At 45.5% G+C, this 17385-nt stretch overlaps 1 protein-coding gene across 1 annotated transcript in view; it reads right to left on the reverse strand.

Moving 5' to 3' along the window:
* Positions 1-17385, reverse strand: part of ADAM11 (ADAM metallopeptidase domain 11) — a 167558-nt gene that overhangs the window by 50275 nt on the left and 99898 nt on the right. The window contains exons 12-16 of the mRNA XM_063133045.1: positions 16462-16546; positions 15698-15788; positions 14567-14618; positions 13810-13909; positions 5034-5105 (exon numbers count right to left, since the gene is read on the reverse strand). Coding sequence (XP_062989115.1) covers positions 5034-5105; positions 13810-13909; positions 14567-14618; positions 15698-15788; positions 16462-16546 — 400 coding nt within the window. The remainder of the gene's footprint in view (positions 1-5033; positions 5106-13809; positions 13910-14566; positions 14619-15697; positions 15789-16461; positions 16547-17385) is intronic.

The raw sequence follows: 17385 nt of genomic DNA on the forward strand, positions 1-17385 counted from the left end.
AAAATATCTAGTGTCAAAACTGCTTGTGAAGGTTTGAGGCCTACACAGACTTGGGTTTGGTTTAAGCCTGAAGGCCCAAAAATCTCCTGATGGGAGGGGGCATTCCTTGAGTTTCATTTTCCCCCTAAAAGAGTTAAGTTTCATTTCCCCAGTTTTAGGTTACCTAATCATTTGATTTCAGTTCTGGGGGAGGGTATAAAAAGGGTTGGAGCTAATGGTACAGGGGAGAGGGAAAGAGCTGCAGAGAGAGCCAAGGAGAGGAACTCTGAAGAAGAACAGCCAGGAGAAGGCTGGAAGGGACTCTAGGCCAAAGCCTACAGGTGAAAGTGTAGCTAGGCTAGAGAAACTGTGCTTTTATTTCTTTTATTTTTATTTTAAATGTCCTTTAAAGACTTACAGCTCTGTTTGAGTAAATGCCTTAAGTTTATGTGTTTTTGCCTTATATCATACAACCTAGTAAATATTTGTTGTTAAAACTTGGTGTTCAAGAGTGTCATTTACACTACGCCTAAAGCCAAAACCACCCGTGACTAAGAGGGGAAGGTAAAAAGATATTAGATGAGAAAAAGAGCTCTTAAAGAGGCAAGTTATCTTTAAGGAGCTGATCAAGGGGTCCAGGTAAAAGAGGAACCTTGACACTGCTCCATTTTGGAATAACTGTCCTCTCTCTGGCCAGATCTACACCAAGCAGGATATAGCACTATCAAAGTGTTATGAAAGCAGTATATTCAGGCAGGATCTACACTACTGCATTATAGCGGTATCAAAGTGCACTGACAACTGTTGGGGCCCATCACACATTCTATATACCACTTTCATACTGCTTTCTTAGTGTTATATCCTGCTTGGTGTCATGGGCCCCAACAGTTGTCAATGCACTTCAACAAGCAGTGGTGTAGATCCTGCCTCTGTTTCAGTCTCCAAAAGATGGTTGTACCATTGCTGATGCATAAATTGAACCCTAAAAAGATAAATGTAGGTTGCCTTACCTGTAACTGTAGTTCTTTGAGGGGTCATCTGTGCACTCACACATTATGGGATCTGGGAAACTTCCAACAGCTGAGAACTCTTTTGGGAAGGAACCCTGCCCACTCAACATCTCCTGCGCATGCTTGGCTGGGGTTCCCGTCCATCCCTCAGTTTTGAAGTCCACTGAATGTGCCGTCGGAGCCAAAGGAGGTGACGACCCGACTTCGGCGTCAAACCCTGACACCAAAGTGGGGATGGTGGGTGGGTTGTTTGAATGCACAGATGACCACTCGAAGAACTATGGTTACAGGTAAGGCAATCTGCATTTCTTCTTCATGGTCTCTGTGCATCACACATTATGGGCGAATAACAAGCTGACGTACTGGTGGTGGGTAGGTGTCGTGCTTTATCATTGCAGGATCGCTGCCAGGATGGTGCAGCCAAACTGGCAGTCTTGTCTGGCTCGGACATTGAGTCTGGAGTGGGAAATGAATGTGGACGGCGGCATCCAGGTCACTGCCCTACAGAGCTCAGGTAAGCTTTGTGGAAAGCTGTGGATGTGGAGACTGCTCTCATTGAGTGTGCTTTCACCCCAATTGGTGGGTCCAAGTGCGCTAATTCATAAGCGAGCTTTTTTGCAGCTACAACCCATGCTGACAGTCTCTATGGGGGTGTTGGGAGGCCTTTTTTGCTGCCTCTTTTAACAAAGAAAAAGTCTTTGCAATATTCTGAATGGTTCTGTTCTGGCTTTATAGATAATAATAATAATAATAATAATAATAATAATAATAATAATAATAATAATAATAATTCGTATCCCGCCTTTTGCCCAATGACAGTGCTCTACACACGTCCAGTGTGTGGAGAGTGGTCTGCAGCGGAGAAGAAGATTGGAAGAATGCAGGCAAGATTATGTCCTGGTTCACATGGAATGTAGAAATGACCTTGGGAAGGAATGCCATGTCTGGTCGAAGAATGGCTTTAACGTGGTGGAAAGCAAGGTCCGGCAGGCCTACGTGGAGAGTGCAGAGGTCCAAAGGTTGAATGAAAGAATGGTCCTCCACCTTTGCTTCATAGGCTGCTTTGGCAGAGGGGAAGCGAGAAGGGGATGCACTGGTAACATCATGGTGTCGCTTCTCTCCCCTCCCCTTTCCCTCTTGATTGGAAGTGCGTGACAAGGGGGACACAATGCAACCTCCAGTGGCAGGTGATAGGAGATTTAGTTGATTAATTAACTGAACTTTATGGGATTTTTAAAATGGAAATTAAACAAATGCTTACATCTGAGTTAAGTTTTAAAGATAAAGTGATCAAAATCGGCACAGTAAGGAGGGTTTTCAGCATAACAAATTTGAATCCAATTGGGTCATCCATTGATTTTTTATGATTTTTTAAATTTCCTCTCTCAAATCCTTTGGAGCTTATAGTCCATCAGTGTGAAGGAACGTAGGAGTGCTCTTCCATTCCTTTGATCAGGCAAAGCTGTGCATCTTCAAGTTCATGAACTACACATCCGCTGTTCCCTTACTCAAAAGTAAATCCCACAGATTTCAACTGCTAACATCACATGCTGGCTTACCTTTGAGGAAACTCCATTGAACAGAGAGAGTCTTACTTCTGAGTAAACACATATAGAACTGACTTTTAATAGTGTCGTCACTCAGAAGCTTTCTTTTTTAAGCCTTAAGCAGGCAAACTGGAAAGAAGTGCTCTGCAACCCCATGCTTACTTCTTATTTCTGTTTACTCAGAAGTAAGTCTCTCTGTTCTGTGGTGTTTACTCAAAGGTAAGAAGCCTTCATCTGATTTTACTATGTTCACGCTCCAAAGCCTCCAGGCAGGGTGAGGGGAACAGGCGGGTGTAGCCTAGGCAACAGGGGCCATAGCTAGACCTAGGGTTTATCCCTGGATCATCCAGGGGTCAAACCTGTTCCTCTAGGTGACACACAGCGGATCCAGTGCTCAGGCAGGGGCGAACCCCGGATGATCCCAGGATAAACCTTAGGTCTAGCTGTGGCCAGGGAATAACAATGTAGGGAGGGAGGGCACAGAGTCCAACTACCACCAACCAATGAACTGTTGGAGGAGATACAGGTACAAAGGAGATCGGGGTGGGTGGGGATGTGCTTCTCAATGAAAAGAGGGGTGTGCTTTTTCTCGAGCGGGTGTTTTTAATTTTTTTAAATTTCCTGTGCAATCATTTCCTCCTTCTGCTTTCTGGACTGGATGGCTGCTGTTCAGTAACAAGAGAAGCTATTCCCAGTGCAATACCCAACAGGCTGAATGGAGGGAGAGTTGTCCAACTTCTAACAACCAATAAACTGTAGGGAGAGGTACAAAGGAGATCACTGGGCGGAGGCCATGGGGAAAACAACCAGGTGTGAGTGAACCTCAGCGGGATAACAGCAAGTGCCACAGGAGAGGTGTAAAGACGTTTGGGCGTACAAGCGCACAGGTGTAAGTTTGCAAGCTTTCGTACACTATGGAAACGAAGTGGGATAATTCGAGGGAAAATGTGTAGGTGTGATGGAGCTTATAGTTGAAACTGATCACAAGCCAGCATGCTGGGTGTTCAAAACTTGGGGTATTATCCAGTGTACACAAGACCAGTGGCAACATGTCTGCCAGCACCAAAGTCACCAAAACTGCAGGAAGATTCTCCAGTACTGAGTGTGACAGTTCCTGACTAAAACAGTTCAGTTGATCACCTTTTATCAGAGTCATTAGCACAAAAGCAAGGGATGCTTTGGGAACAGGCACTCCTTCCTCCAGTACTGTTTCCCAACTATGCAAAATTGTGAAACCATTACAAACCCTACCATTTATCTCTTCTACAACTGGAACGTATTTCCTCTTAATCAGGAAGGAGAAATTTCTTTGCACATTTTATTAATTTTACCTCTTGCCTGCCTTGACACTTGGATTGATTTGGTAATGCCAGAACTAGCCTTGCATACATGAGCTGAATCTCTTTTGTCTGTGCCAAACTTTCTTAAAGGCCTCACACCCATAGGCTCCCAGTATAAGGGAGGGTGCAGGGCCTGCCCTAACACTGAGTAGCCTGCTAATAAGTATTGCAGTAATGGGAGAAAATGTGCCAGGAACATATTTCACTTAAAAACATAGAAGCCCTCAAGGATTAGATTAGCAAGATTGGCAATACCATGGCCACACCTCACCTGGCCCCCATCTTGACGATGGTGCTTTGGCACTGCAAGGGGCCTGGCTCCTGCACTTGCATTCCTTCCCAGCATCTGCACAGGAAGGAACACAAGTGTGAAGATTCCCAGCTCTGTACAAGTAATAATTTAAAAAATGGGGGGGAGAGAGAAGAACGGGGACATTCCTCCCGCCTTTTAAAAAGTTTATTATCTGTATCTACACAGATACTGATAATTTTAAAAAATGGGGGGAAGAAGGAATGAGGCAGCTAGAGGAGGAAGCAAGGAGAGGGATGCTGGGTGAACCACCTCTCCTCCCTCTGACTGCCCATTCTTCCCCCCTTTTTTATAAATTTTATTATCTGTATTTGCACAGCTGTGCAGTTCCTGTCCTCCCCCTCTTAATTTATTTTTATTTTTACAGATCACCAATCAGGGGGTGCCATGGGCTGTGACAAACCTCCACTGCCAAAAAAGTCAGGCTAAGAGCCTGACTTTTTTTCAGCAGTTTCCAGGTTTTGCCCCCAGATGCTTCACAATGGCGGCTGCGTCGTGTAGATGACTTGCCGCTACTGCGAATCCACCCCAAGGGAAGCCCTTCGTGTAGACATGCCCCTGGTTTCCTGCTCTTACCTCTAGATCCCTCCAATGAACACTACATTCTGCTCCCACCTGTGATTTGCTGGTTTTCTCCTGTGAGACGTCTTTTCGAATTTGAATGATACTGGTGAGAATCTATGCATTTGGTTGCCTTTTGTATCCTGATCCTGAAATACTGCAGCCTCCTGATACAATACGCACAAAGCAACACCCAATATGGGGCCAAAGTCCAGCAATGGCATTCCTGGTATACACCAGGTCCACATCAAGCCACATGTCAGCTTCAGGCCCACTTGTCACTTACCGCCAAGGAACCACAGTCGCATTCTTCTCCTGCCTCCACAAATCCATTGCCACATTCAGGGGGATCAATAAGCTGTGAAAAATGGGGTGGGAGAGAGAGAGATGAAATCATCATTAGGGGCTTCCAGGACATGTAGCTTCATCCCACCAGCCTTATATTGTGCTGCTGCAGTGAATTCTATGCAATGGACTCAAATGACACGGACGTTATAGTCTGCTTTCCCTGCGAAGGACTCTGATGACGTCGACTATGTCCTGCTGTGATTGCTATTCTTCTGCCCCACATAGCGAAATATTACGCTGCACGGAAAGCCTGGTTCTTCCAGTCATGCGAAAGCACATCACTCAAACTTTAACATGTATTTTCAAACATTGTTTCATTGCGCTGTTTTGTGGACATGGTTTCAAAGGGAGGTATTGCTGACGAAAGAGAGGAGTGTGCCAATTGAAAACCTTTCCTTCTCCTGCTTCCGAAATCCCCCATTCTCTCTTTGCGTGGGAAACAGGACCGGCTAATCTCCAGTTTAACAAGCAAAAAGCAGCAGCAACAACCCTCACCCACATATATACAGGACTGTGAGGGAGGAAAGGAAGGTGGGGGGGGAGAGAGAGACTCTTTAGATGTGTGTGTTTTTAACAGAGCCTTTGCTTCAAAACATGTGGAAAATGCACCCTCCTTGCCAGCCGCACCCTCATTTTTAAAGATAAAGAGATCCAAATTGGCACAGTGGAAGGTCTCAAGGAGGGCTTTCAGTATACCAAATTTTAATCAAATTGTTTCATCCATTGATTATATATGATTTTTAAAATTTTCCTCCCTTAAACCCTTACAGTTTATAGTTTTCCACTGGTCCATAAGAGCCCTATTCAAAGCAATACAAGGCTGGTCAGTTTCACCCAAATGTCTTGTCAATTTCAAGGGAAGTCCTTTGGCTGCTTCTGAATCTCTCTCTCTCTCTCTCTCTCTCTCTCTGTCCTTTTCCATCCTACTCGGCCCATTCCCCTACCCCCTCCTTGCTCTCCATGGGGGTGGGGCTCCTTCCCTTATTGATTTGTCTCCCTAAAAGCAAGTGTTGCTCTTATTCATGTTTGAATGGGAGTTGGTGGGGGAAGGACACAGATCGTACTTCCATTCCTTTGAGCATGTGAAGGTGAGTGGGAGATGGCAAGAGACACAAACGGGGAAGCGGAGATGGAAATGTTCTCTATGGGGGGGGGGAGATCTTGCATCTCCCCACCTTTTTCTTTTCTTTCTTTTTTAAACAATGGGGGGTCCAGTTTTTATTGGGAGTCCCCACATGGGAAAGGATGGCTTAATCCTCTCACTGTGATTTCCCTCTCAATTTCTCTGTCATTGGAGGTCCTGGCGTTGCATTTGAAGTCTCCTCCTCCGTACACTGGGAGTTGAGATGGCCACTTCCTACCTCGCTTTGCTCCCCTACACCAACCACCCACCCAGGGTTTTTTTTCCTTTTTAAAGTTGCAAAAATTAAGACTGCAATCTGAGGGGCTCTAATTTGGAAATGCATTTCGTTGAACTCAATGGGATTTATTTACTGAGTAAGCATGCAAAAGAGTTGACTGCAATCCTACATAATGTTCTACTTTGGTGTTCAGTAATAAGAGAAGCAAATCCCAATCCCTGTTATCCGAAGGGGAGTTGTCCCCACTTCAAACAACCAATAAATGGTAGGAGGAGGTACAAAGAAGATCTGGGGGGTGGAGATAGCAACGTGTGTGTGTGAACCTCAACAGAACTCCACAACGCGCTACAGCAGAGGTGTAAGTTCACAAGTTTTCATATATAACCGAAATGAGATAATTCGAGGGTAAAGCAGAACAAAAGTGTATGTGGGATGAACCTCATGTTCTTTTTTGCATGCATTTACATGTAAGATTTTATTCTCCACCTCTTCTGTGGAGAGGTGGCCCTCTTTGTGGCCCTATTTGCAGCGTGGGGGGTTACAGTGAAAGTGGAGCCAGCAGTGGTTTTGTTTTTGTTGATGTTATTTATTTATTTATTTATTTAGAATATTTATATACCGCTCCCCATTGAAAAATTTCAGAGCAGTGTACAAGGTAAAATGAAAATAAAAATAGAATAAAAACAGTTAAAACAAAATTTAAAAGAAGCAATAATAGTAATCCAAGGCTGCAAGTTAAAGAAAGGCTTCTTGGAATAAAGATGTTTTCAGGAGGCACCGAAAGGAGTTCAAGGTTGGCGCCTGCCTGACCTCCAGAGGCAGGGAATTCCACAGGAGGGGCGCCACCACGCTGAAGGCTCTTCCCCTGGTGGATTCCAATCGGAGGATGGATTATTATTATTATTATTATTTATTTATATAGTACCATCAATGTACATGGTGCTGTACAGAGTAAAACAGTAAATAGCAAGGCCCTGCCGCATAGGCTTACAATCTAATAAAATCATAGTAAAACAATAAGGAGGGGAAAAGAATGCCAACAGGCACAGGGTAGGGTAAGCAGGCACAGGGTAGGGTAAAACTAACAGTATAAAGTCCGCACAACATCAAGTTTTAAAAGCTTTAGGAAAAAGAAAAGTTTTTAGTTGAGCTTTAAAAGCTGCGATTGAACTTGTAGTTCTCAAATGTTCTGGAAGAGCGTTCTATGTGGAACCACCAGAAGCAGGCCCTCGGATGACCTCAGTGACTGGGCAGGTTGGTAAGGGAGAAGGCGCTCACTCAGGTATCCTGGTACCAAGTTGTTTAGGGCTTTGTACACAAGTACAAGAACCTTAAACCTGGCCTGGTAGTGAATAGGCATGTTGTAGCATGTTGATGTTGTGTTAAATGATACTTCTTAAACAAATTGCTCAGCTGCTGAACCAATTAGAATAATCATTTGACTACATGCATATAATAAGCCTTCTAAAAAGTGGTATCTTTGGATGGGCAGAGGTGCTTCCAGGTGGAGGCAACTGGCACTACCAATCAGAAGGGGCCTTGTGTGAAGCTCGTCTGTATTTCTCTCTTTAATGGATTTTATGTAATAAGGAAAAAGGCAGAAGAAGCAGAGGGAGAATATGAGAGATAATAGCGTCTGGGCTCCCCGTTAAACGCCAGGGGTGAGACAGAGCAATCATGTGATAAAAGCCTCATCTAGAAGCACCCCACGGGTCCACCTTGTAGTGTCTCATGAACATAGAGAGTCCACATAGCTGTTTTACAGATTTCTTCAAATGGAGCAGAACCCAAAAAGGCTGGTGAAGCTGCTGCTCCACACAGGGAACAAGCTGCAGGACATGCTGAGTGACTCCCTGCCCAGGGATGTGCAAGTTAACAGGAGGCACATTTCTAGGGCAAAACTAGATGTGATGGCTTTTAAAAGTAAATTGATGCTACTAAAAAGGCCCAGACCAAATAACCAGGTGGTGGGATGTATAGTCCAATCTTTATCATAAATTATGAACAGGTTCATATGGGAAGAGGCTGTCCTTCGGATACTCTTGCCCCAGACTATTTAGAGCTTTGAACCCAAAAAGAGCCCTGCTGAATCAGATCAAACATCTATCTTGCCAAAATAGTGGGCAACCAGATGCCTCTGGGAAACCCAAAAGAAGGGCATGAAGGCAATAACCCTCTCCTGCTGCTATTCCACAGTAACTGCTGTTCAGGTCGTGGGCTCTCCCACACTAGAGGCATTCAAGAGGCAGCTGGCAGCTACCTGTCAGGCATGCTTTAATGTGGATTCTGCATGGAGCAGCGGGTTGGACTTCATGGCCTTATAGGACCCTTCCAACTCTACTATTCTATGATTCTAGATGTTTTGACCTGCAACTCCCATCAATCCCAGCCAGCACAGCCAAAGGTGAAGGATGATGAGCATTATAGGCCAAAACATCTGGAAGGACTCTATTTGCCCACCCCTGCTGTAGAACACCCAATTGTAACAATTATATTATGGCATGTCATATATATATATATATATATATATATATATATATTTGTCCACTGAAGCTCACTTCTTCAGATAAATGCAACATTTCCTCACAAATCAAGGGATTCCTTAACCCCAATTTTGCTTCTTCTTTTTTTTCCTTCCTAGAAGGGTGGCTACTTTTTGTGAATTATATTGAGTCAACCATATTATACGAAAAGTCTGACAAGTTTAAAACTGTCTTTTATTTAGTGATTACTAGCTGATATGCCCAGAGTTGCTCAGGTCTGTGAATAAAGTTTATAGCATTTATTTGAAAAATAATACATTTCTCTGCAACTTATTCATCTTTAGGTTGGTTGGTTTTTTTAGTTTGGTTGAGTTAGTAAATAGTTTTGTTACAATAAATGGAAAATTGTATTAATAAGAACTGTATTTTAAATTAGAGCTTCGTGATAAATCACATTTTTTGTTTTACCTGAAATGCCTACCCCTCCCATCATGCCTTGGCCAGAGCAGCCGTCTAAACTTCAAAAACAATCAGGACACACAACACCCTTTCTACCAGCTAAAAAAGATACAAGCCTAAGAATATGTTTTCAAAATATACCCAGCATTGCCCAGATATCTGAATAGCATATAGCAGGGAAGCAGATCTCAAGCCCCTATATGTCTGTGAGGTAATCATCTTAAAGTAGCAGGCCTGTGAGTTAACCTTTAAACAAATGAAATTCATTTCTTTTTTTACTCTTACCTTCATGACAACTAGGGCTGTGCTCCGCTTCTCCTCGGACCAGAGAAGCAGAAGCGGATTGGGGTGCTTCGCCTCCCCTTAAGGTGGAGGCGAAGAGGATCAGGGGAGCAGCGGAGCACGGATCGAGGTGAAGGTGGATCCTTCGCCTCAATCCGGAGCTCTGCAAAAAAGGTAAGGGGGGTTTACTTGGCCCTGCTACTGCCGCCACCGCCCGTGTGGTGACAGCGGCAGAGCCAGGTAAGGGGGCAAGGGGGAGAGGGGTCTTACCTAGGGTGACCAAATGAAAAGGAGGACAGGGCTCCTGTATCTTTAGCAGTTGTATTGGAAAGGAAATTTCAGCAAGTGTCATTTTTATATATGGGGAACCTGGTGAAATTTCCTCTTCATCACAACAGTTAAAGCTGCAGGTGCCCTGCCCTCTTTTAAATCTGGTCTCTCTAGTATAGCTCCTGCACCTTTAACTGTGGTGATGAAGAGGAAATTTCACCAGGTTCTCCATATATACAAATGACACCTGCTGAAATTCCCTTCTCTATTCAACTGTTAAAGATGCAGGAGCCCTGTCCTCCTTTTCATATGGTCACCCTATCTTACCTGATCCGTCTGCGGCCCCGCGGCTGCTTCAACTGAGTCCTCGGGCTCAGTTGAAGCAGCTGCGGGGCAGCGGAAGGACGCAGGTAAGGGGGAGGAAGGAGGGGGTGGTTATCTGGCCCTGCCGCCGCCGCCTGTGCAGCGACAGCAGCAGAACCAGGTAAGGGGGCAAGGGGGAGGGGGCTCTTACCTGCATCCGTCCACGGCCCGCCGCCAGCTTCACTAGAGCCCGCAGCTCAACCCGGAAGTATAGGCCGCAAGCAGTGCCTACAGTTCCTGGTTGAGCCATGGGCTCTAGTGAAGCTGGCGGCGGGCTGGGATGGAAGCAGGTAAGGGGGAGGGGGGAGGGGGTCTTACCTGGCGCCGCCCCCCGCCGCTGCGAAGCTCCGATTCAGACACGGAGCAGATCAAGGCGGGGCGGGACGGAGCAGGCCCGAGCGGGGGGTCCGTGCACAGCCCTAATGACAACCCTGCAAAGTAGAGCAGTCCTGGGTCTGTGTGGTAACTTTAAAATGAATTAAACTACTTTCCCCCCCCCCTCTCTCACCCTCAATGCCTGGCCAGAGCCGCCTTGAAGACACACTGTTGTATCTAGTTATGGTTTTAAAACCACACGTGGGAGGAGGCATCGCAAGTGGATGCAGCCCATTTACATGGGTTGTTTCCTTTTATGTGGAATTGGGTTGACTGACTTTAGGAATCACAATGGCCACCAAAGGCCAGTAAATCTTGCCTCCCACTCAAGGCATGCTGGGAGTTCCGCCCAAGGGATGCTGGGAATGGTTGGCATAAAACTAGGTTTTTTTTATTACATTCTTTAAAAATACTTAAAACCACAAAATTCATGTTTTTAGATTTTTTCTTATCCATGTACACAAAGACCTATCTGGGTGAACAGCATTAAGGCAGCACCATATGTGGAAGTGGGTAAACATTTCTGGACATACATGACACAGAAATACTTTCCACATTATAGAGATCCTTACATTACAATTTGTGACTATGCTTATATCATGCTTTCCTTGTTGTTGTTCATCATCATCATTATTATTATTCATTATATCTTTTTATTCTGACTTCTTGGGGTGGTAACTGATATCTCAGGCGTTTGTCTTTCTTTCTGGGTCAATGTCTGGCCCTTTTAAAATGTTACAGCGTAAGAATTGATGAGCATATTTGTTATTATTTCTCCTCCCCAACCCCCAGTATTTATTGTATAACGTGTAAATCTAAAAGGACTTTGATAAGAAGTTTTTTTTAAAAGCTCCAAAAAGCAGCAACTTTGAACTGGGAATGGCTAATGGAACACCAGGCTGACCCCTTGAGCCACAGGTGCCCAAGGGGACCCAGAAGCCCTGGTGCTATTTAGAGAATTCTTACAGATTTTGTTAGAAGCCTAGAAAACCATTTGGTGGGAAATGGTTTGCAAGCTGCATCTCCTCCACAAAGATCTTTCATGATTTGAAGAGAAGGAAAATTTAGAGTTAACAACTTCCTTATTGCACACTACTGAATGTTTGTAAACTGCCCAGAGAGCTTCAGCTATGGGGCAGTATAGAAATGTTGATGATGATGATAATGATGATGATAATGTAACTTGGATTTATAACCCAGAAAATAATATTAACTTTGAGACACTCAAATTGTCACATCCACACTACCTAGTAGGATGCATGGCTCAATGCTTCATTTTTGTTCAAGACACTGTTAACTATGCTGCCCCCATGACAATAACTGATATTATATGTATGGATTAATAAGGAAATGTAAATGTGCACTCCCTGCCCCAAATAAACTTTGAATCACCTGAAATGATATACACACCACCAACATTAGGGGCCCTTCCACACGCCGTACTGAAGACACATGCATGCGCCCCAAGTACGACCCCAAAACGATAGTGTGCACTACAGCCAGAAGAGACGGAGGAGGAGGAGGCTGGGGAATCCGGGCGCGTCCTTGCCGCCGCCCCGCCGGCCTCCTGCTGCCTGGGTAAGAGCGACCCGGGTCGGAGAGCTCGGCTTTCGCCTCCGCCGAGCTCTCCGACCGGGTCGCTCTTACCCAGGCAGCAGGAGGCCGGTGGGGAGGCGGCGGCGGCAGCAAGGACGTGCCCAGATTCCCTAGCCGCCGCCTCCCCACCAGCCTCCTGCTGCCTGGGTAAGAGCGACCCGGTCGGAGAGCTCGGCTTTCGCCTCCGCCGAGCTCTCCGACCCAGGTCGCTCTTACCCAGGCAGCAGGAGGCTGGTGGGGAGGTGGCGGCGGCGGCAAGGACGCGCCCGGATTCCCCAGCCGCCGCCTCCGTCTCTTCTGGCTGTAGTGCACACTATCGTTTTGGGGTCGTACTTGGGGCGCATGCATGTGCCTTCAGTACGGCGTGTGGAAGGGCCCTAGGTCACCTATAAAATACCCTAGCATTGTGTTCAGTCCAACATGTTTTTGTTTTGTTTTGCAGAAGACACTGTCAAGATCTTTAATCTTTGTAAACACCCAGAGAGCTTCAGCTATGGGGCTGTATATAAATGTAATAAATAACAACAACAACAACAACAACAACAATAATAAGAGTACCAGACCCACAACAATAATTGCCAGTTTATGCATAAGTGGGTAGGGAACTGGGGATCTGTAGCCCACAATAAGCTTTGGGCTACCACAAATTGTACACTGACACAACTAGGAGACTCTCTTTGAGATGCACTTGCCCAGTGCTTGTCCCAGTGCTTTGTTTTGCACGAATCAATCTCAAGCATGATGGCTCCTCAACCATCTTTGTCAATATATGTATAAATACTAAGGGCATGTCTACACCATACAGTTTAGAGGGAGGGGGGTGAGATGATCCCGGACTTACATGCTTCTGGGATTGTCACAGGGTGTCTAGACGTGGTGTGCGATGTCCTGGGAGGAAGAGGACGTCGCACCCACCATTTTTTTTTATCGGAAAAGAGTGCAGGGCACTCCTACGAAAAAGTAAGATAGATAGATAGATAGATAGATAGATAGATAGATAGATAGATATAGATATATATTCCCTCTCACCCACCCACCCCCGATGGTCCAATGCCTTAAGGTCCTGGCTCCTTGCAGTTTCTCACAAGGAGCCAGGATGAAAATGGGATGCCCAGCCACATGTCCTGCAGTCTCGGGACCATCCCAGGACCGCGGGAAAAATTGGGATAGAAGGGTTGGGTGATATCCCGGACAAAGGGAAGGACCATCCCTCCCTGCCCCCGGGATCCCCTGTGCGTCATGTGGATGTATAGGGGTGATCCTGGGGTGATCCCCGGAATATCGCCCCGTCTAGCCATGCCCTAAGGCATTGGACCTATACATCCTTAAATCAGCTTTGGGCCACCCAAAAACATTACACCTACATCATCCAGCCAAACACTTGATTTTTGTGTATGCCACTGAAGTGCACCATGACAACCAAGAGGGAGAAAAACAAATCCATTCCACCCTCAGTTTGAAAGCTTCCTTGCTCAGTTTGCCTGGAGGAAGTCTTACTCATCTAGGTGGCCAGTTTTGAATTTACCTTCAAGGGCTTGTTAAATAGACAGCTTCCCCCACCTTCAGCCAGAAATTGATTGTATTCATCAATGCTGCAGCGTGAGAACTTCCGTGGCAGGTAGTATCTGTGGTTGAGGAAAGAGAGCCACAGGGGAAGAGTTAAAAGACCAATGAAATGCCAGAGGACTGGGAGTGGGTAGGGGAAGAAACAAGATGTCAAGAACCTAGCAAGTGGATGCAGGCTTCCTTCATAAGTGGCACTAAGCACGTGGATTTTTAACTTGGGGCATTTGTTTTCAGCTGGTGGGTTGGAGTCCACAACTGAGATGTACTCTGACCCAAGATGGGTTGCGCTAGTGGCACCATTCTCATTTTCTTCCATTTTTTGTTTAAGAGAAGGAGAAAGAGAGAGAGACCAGGGGAAAAAATTAAAAAGAGGGAGAAAGTGACTGGATGCAACAGAGATCAGCTGGCTTTCTGTACTTTTCACGGTTGCATAGAAGAAGAAATGACAAGCAGAGCTGCCAAAGTTCTCTATTATTACAAGTATCATTATTAAAGGTATAAGCCCTCTGCCCTCTACTGGATCTGGCTATACTAGAGAGAGAAGGAGAAAGACGGATTTTAGCACAGGAAAAAAAGTGTTTCATGATGTAGATGGGGGTGTGTGTGTAAAATTAAGTCCTCATTCTTTAAAGGTTGGATTTGTTCCCAACTTCAAAATGAAATTCTACTCCAACAGCCCTGTTCCTTTGTGATCATCATCTCTTCTCCATACTCACCCAGTGTCCTCCATAATGCAGCCTAGCCATGAGTCAGGACAGCGACAGTCCCCTGCAGAGAAATGGGGCAATAAGGCAGAGATACCTTCTGAAGGAACTGAGGGTGGGGGTAGTATGGGTTCCCTATTCCCAGTTTGCACTTTGTGTCCAAGGATTCCCTAGACTCTTTCAAATTTCAGCATCATTAAACTCTAGAGCTAGTATCCCCTAAGAAAAAATACCATAAGACAAAATACCTTATTCCTTGATTTAAGCCTTAAAACCTGAGCAAAGAATCTCCAGCAAGGTCTGCTTGCAGTTCCTTTGCTTTAGTAGCTCAATTTTAGCCAAGTTCATGGTTAGTTAACTTGCCAAGGAGATGTGTTTTGCATGGTCTGTTTGGCATAGTGCAAAATTATGTTTGCACAATAGCTCAGCTGTATAGCAGAGCTATATAGCATAGCACTTGCTTTTTGATATAGCAAGCTCAGCTCTTGGGGAGCTCACTGGAATGGCAAAGGCAAAACCATGAGATCAGATCTGCTATAAAACTACGTGTCTCCAGTTTACAAGTTAGCAAGTAGGTAGGTTTGTGCACACCATGCAATCTTAGCATTCTCTTCTATGATGCCTCAGAGGCTGCTATCCTTCCCTAATGTGATAACCCTGGCCCTCTGCAGCAGCCAGAATTCTGACACAGAAGAGGAGGAACAAGCTAGATCAGGAAAACCAGTAGTGCACGCCATAGACATACTGAATCCAGACTCAGGCTCCAACAGAGAACCTCAGCCTCTAAGCCAGAACCCCTTGAGCCAGAGCGCTTGAAACACATGGAGAGACAGATTCCCCTGAGAACTGGTCCTGTTTACATCAAGAGCTTCAAGGCCTTCAGTGCCTCCTCAGGCAATGCACAAAGGAGGAGCATGGAGACAATCCCTTTAAGACTCTCAACTCTTCACAAAGTGGGCAGAGCTTGGGCAGGGTAATCTCCAGCTCAATTGAAGCAAAAATCCTGTTGAACAACAGACCTAGCCGGCTCAACTACTGCCTGATTATGCAAAATTAATCAGGTGTCCATAGTGCCCTGTTGGAGTCCACTCCACTCTTGGAGTCAGTAGAACAGGTCACTTACTCCACTTGGCAGTCACTTACCTGCAGAGACACGGTGCTTGTTCCACATCATACCAATATTTTGCCCCAGGGTCTGTGCTAATGTTACTGCCATCGCTCCCACGTTGCCATACTTTGGGAAGGAGGAGGACATCATGTTATTGGGGAGGGGGGGAGGGAATGAAGAGGCAAAGACTAGCATGCTAAGCTCTTGTGGGCAGGACTCATCATGTGGTTGCTCATTGTCCACATTATTGCCAGTTTCAAACTCAGATGCTCCTGGTAACCCACCTCCCTTTACAGATCCACAACCAACAGAACAGCACCTTACTAATGGGCTTGCTGATGGGCTATAATGATGATTCAGCCCCATCAGCGTACCTGGCACTTTATAGATTCATGAAAGCAAACAAGACAGGTCTCTGCCCCAAGGATCTTACTATTTAAATTTAGATGAGCCGCCCTGCCCCCCTCCCCCCCAAAGGAGGAAAAGATAACAAGGGATGAATGTGTACAAACGCGGAGACTAAGACCTGGGCATTATTACAGTGAGAGGTTCAAGGCGTCACAGAAATTGGAGGTTTTAAGAGGGCTTGAAGGGTGAAGAGAGGACTGGCATCACACAAATGCTCAGGGAGGGCTTTCAGGCATCCGAGGTAGGAAGAGGGAGTGGGCGGAGAATATCAGGGGAGCATGAGCTTTTTGGGCAGCCAAGGTGGTAGAGTTGGGGAAACATGCAATTTCAGTCTCCAATTCCCCACCTTCAAAGTCCCAGCAACTCCAGTTGTAGTTATCATGCCCCTCACCTCATTGACACCTCCGCCTCGGGCAAATGAGCAGATCCCTCCAATGTAGGCCATGCCGCTGCGGCTGCTTCTGAAAGTGTGCCCACTGGAGGGAATAAGGAGAAGGAGGGTTTACTATACAGAGGAGGGGAGGGGAAGGATAGGTAGCTTTGTCCAACCAGGACTCCAGCTGCGCTCTATGTCCTTCATAGTAACTTACTACAGCCTATGACTGCCAAGAGAAGGGTAGAAACACAGATTTAGGGATGGGAATTCCTTTGCATCATCTTTTACCCCACCTCCTCCCAAAGTAAATGTGGGCTTATTAACTCTGGTTATAGGAACTGCAAAGGAGAGAAGCCATGAACAATTTCCATACTGGTTAGTGTTTAAACACTTCCTCCATCTATTTTCCAAGAAGTTCTTCCGCTTGAGCTACAACTTCCCACCCACTGTCACATCTGGCACCCAGAATCCAAAGCCTGTATCCTTGACCCATGCTTTATATGCAGACATAGATGAAAAGGAAGTGACGTTGATATTGCCTTTCTTTAGATTGAAAAGTCTGGAATGTAAACTTGTCATTGTTTTGTTTTGTGCAGGTTTTAATAATAAATGACTAGCATCTGCTACCTTGCAAATTATGCCTGCTAGGGAAAAAAATCAGATCTAATGGTATCCTAGCTTGATTTAGCAAGTCCCCTCTTGAAAAGCTTATCTTCGTTAAATTACAGAGAGTGTAAGCTATTGTGAGACACTTTCATTTGATCTAGAATCTCACTTCTTGCCAGATCAGCGAAGAACAGTGGCAAAGAACCTTACCCTATTTCTCAATAACAATACTGGGAATCCTCTGGAAAGAAATATAACCCTCAGCTTCTCTTGTAAATGAAAGTGGCCATAACATTGGAGTGGTGGACCATTAGAAGACCCATTTGCTACAAT

This window comes from Elgaria multicarinata, chromosome 1 (genome assembly GCF_023053635.1).
Source record: "Elgaria multicarinata webbii isolate HBS135686 ecotype San Diego chromosome 1, rElgMul1.1.pri, whole genome shotgun sequence".
Taxonomy (NCBI): Eukaryota; Metazoa; Chordata; class Lepidosauria; order Squamata; family Anguidae; genus Elgaria; species Elgaria multicarinata.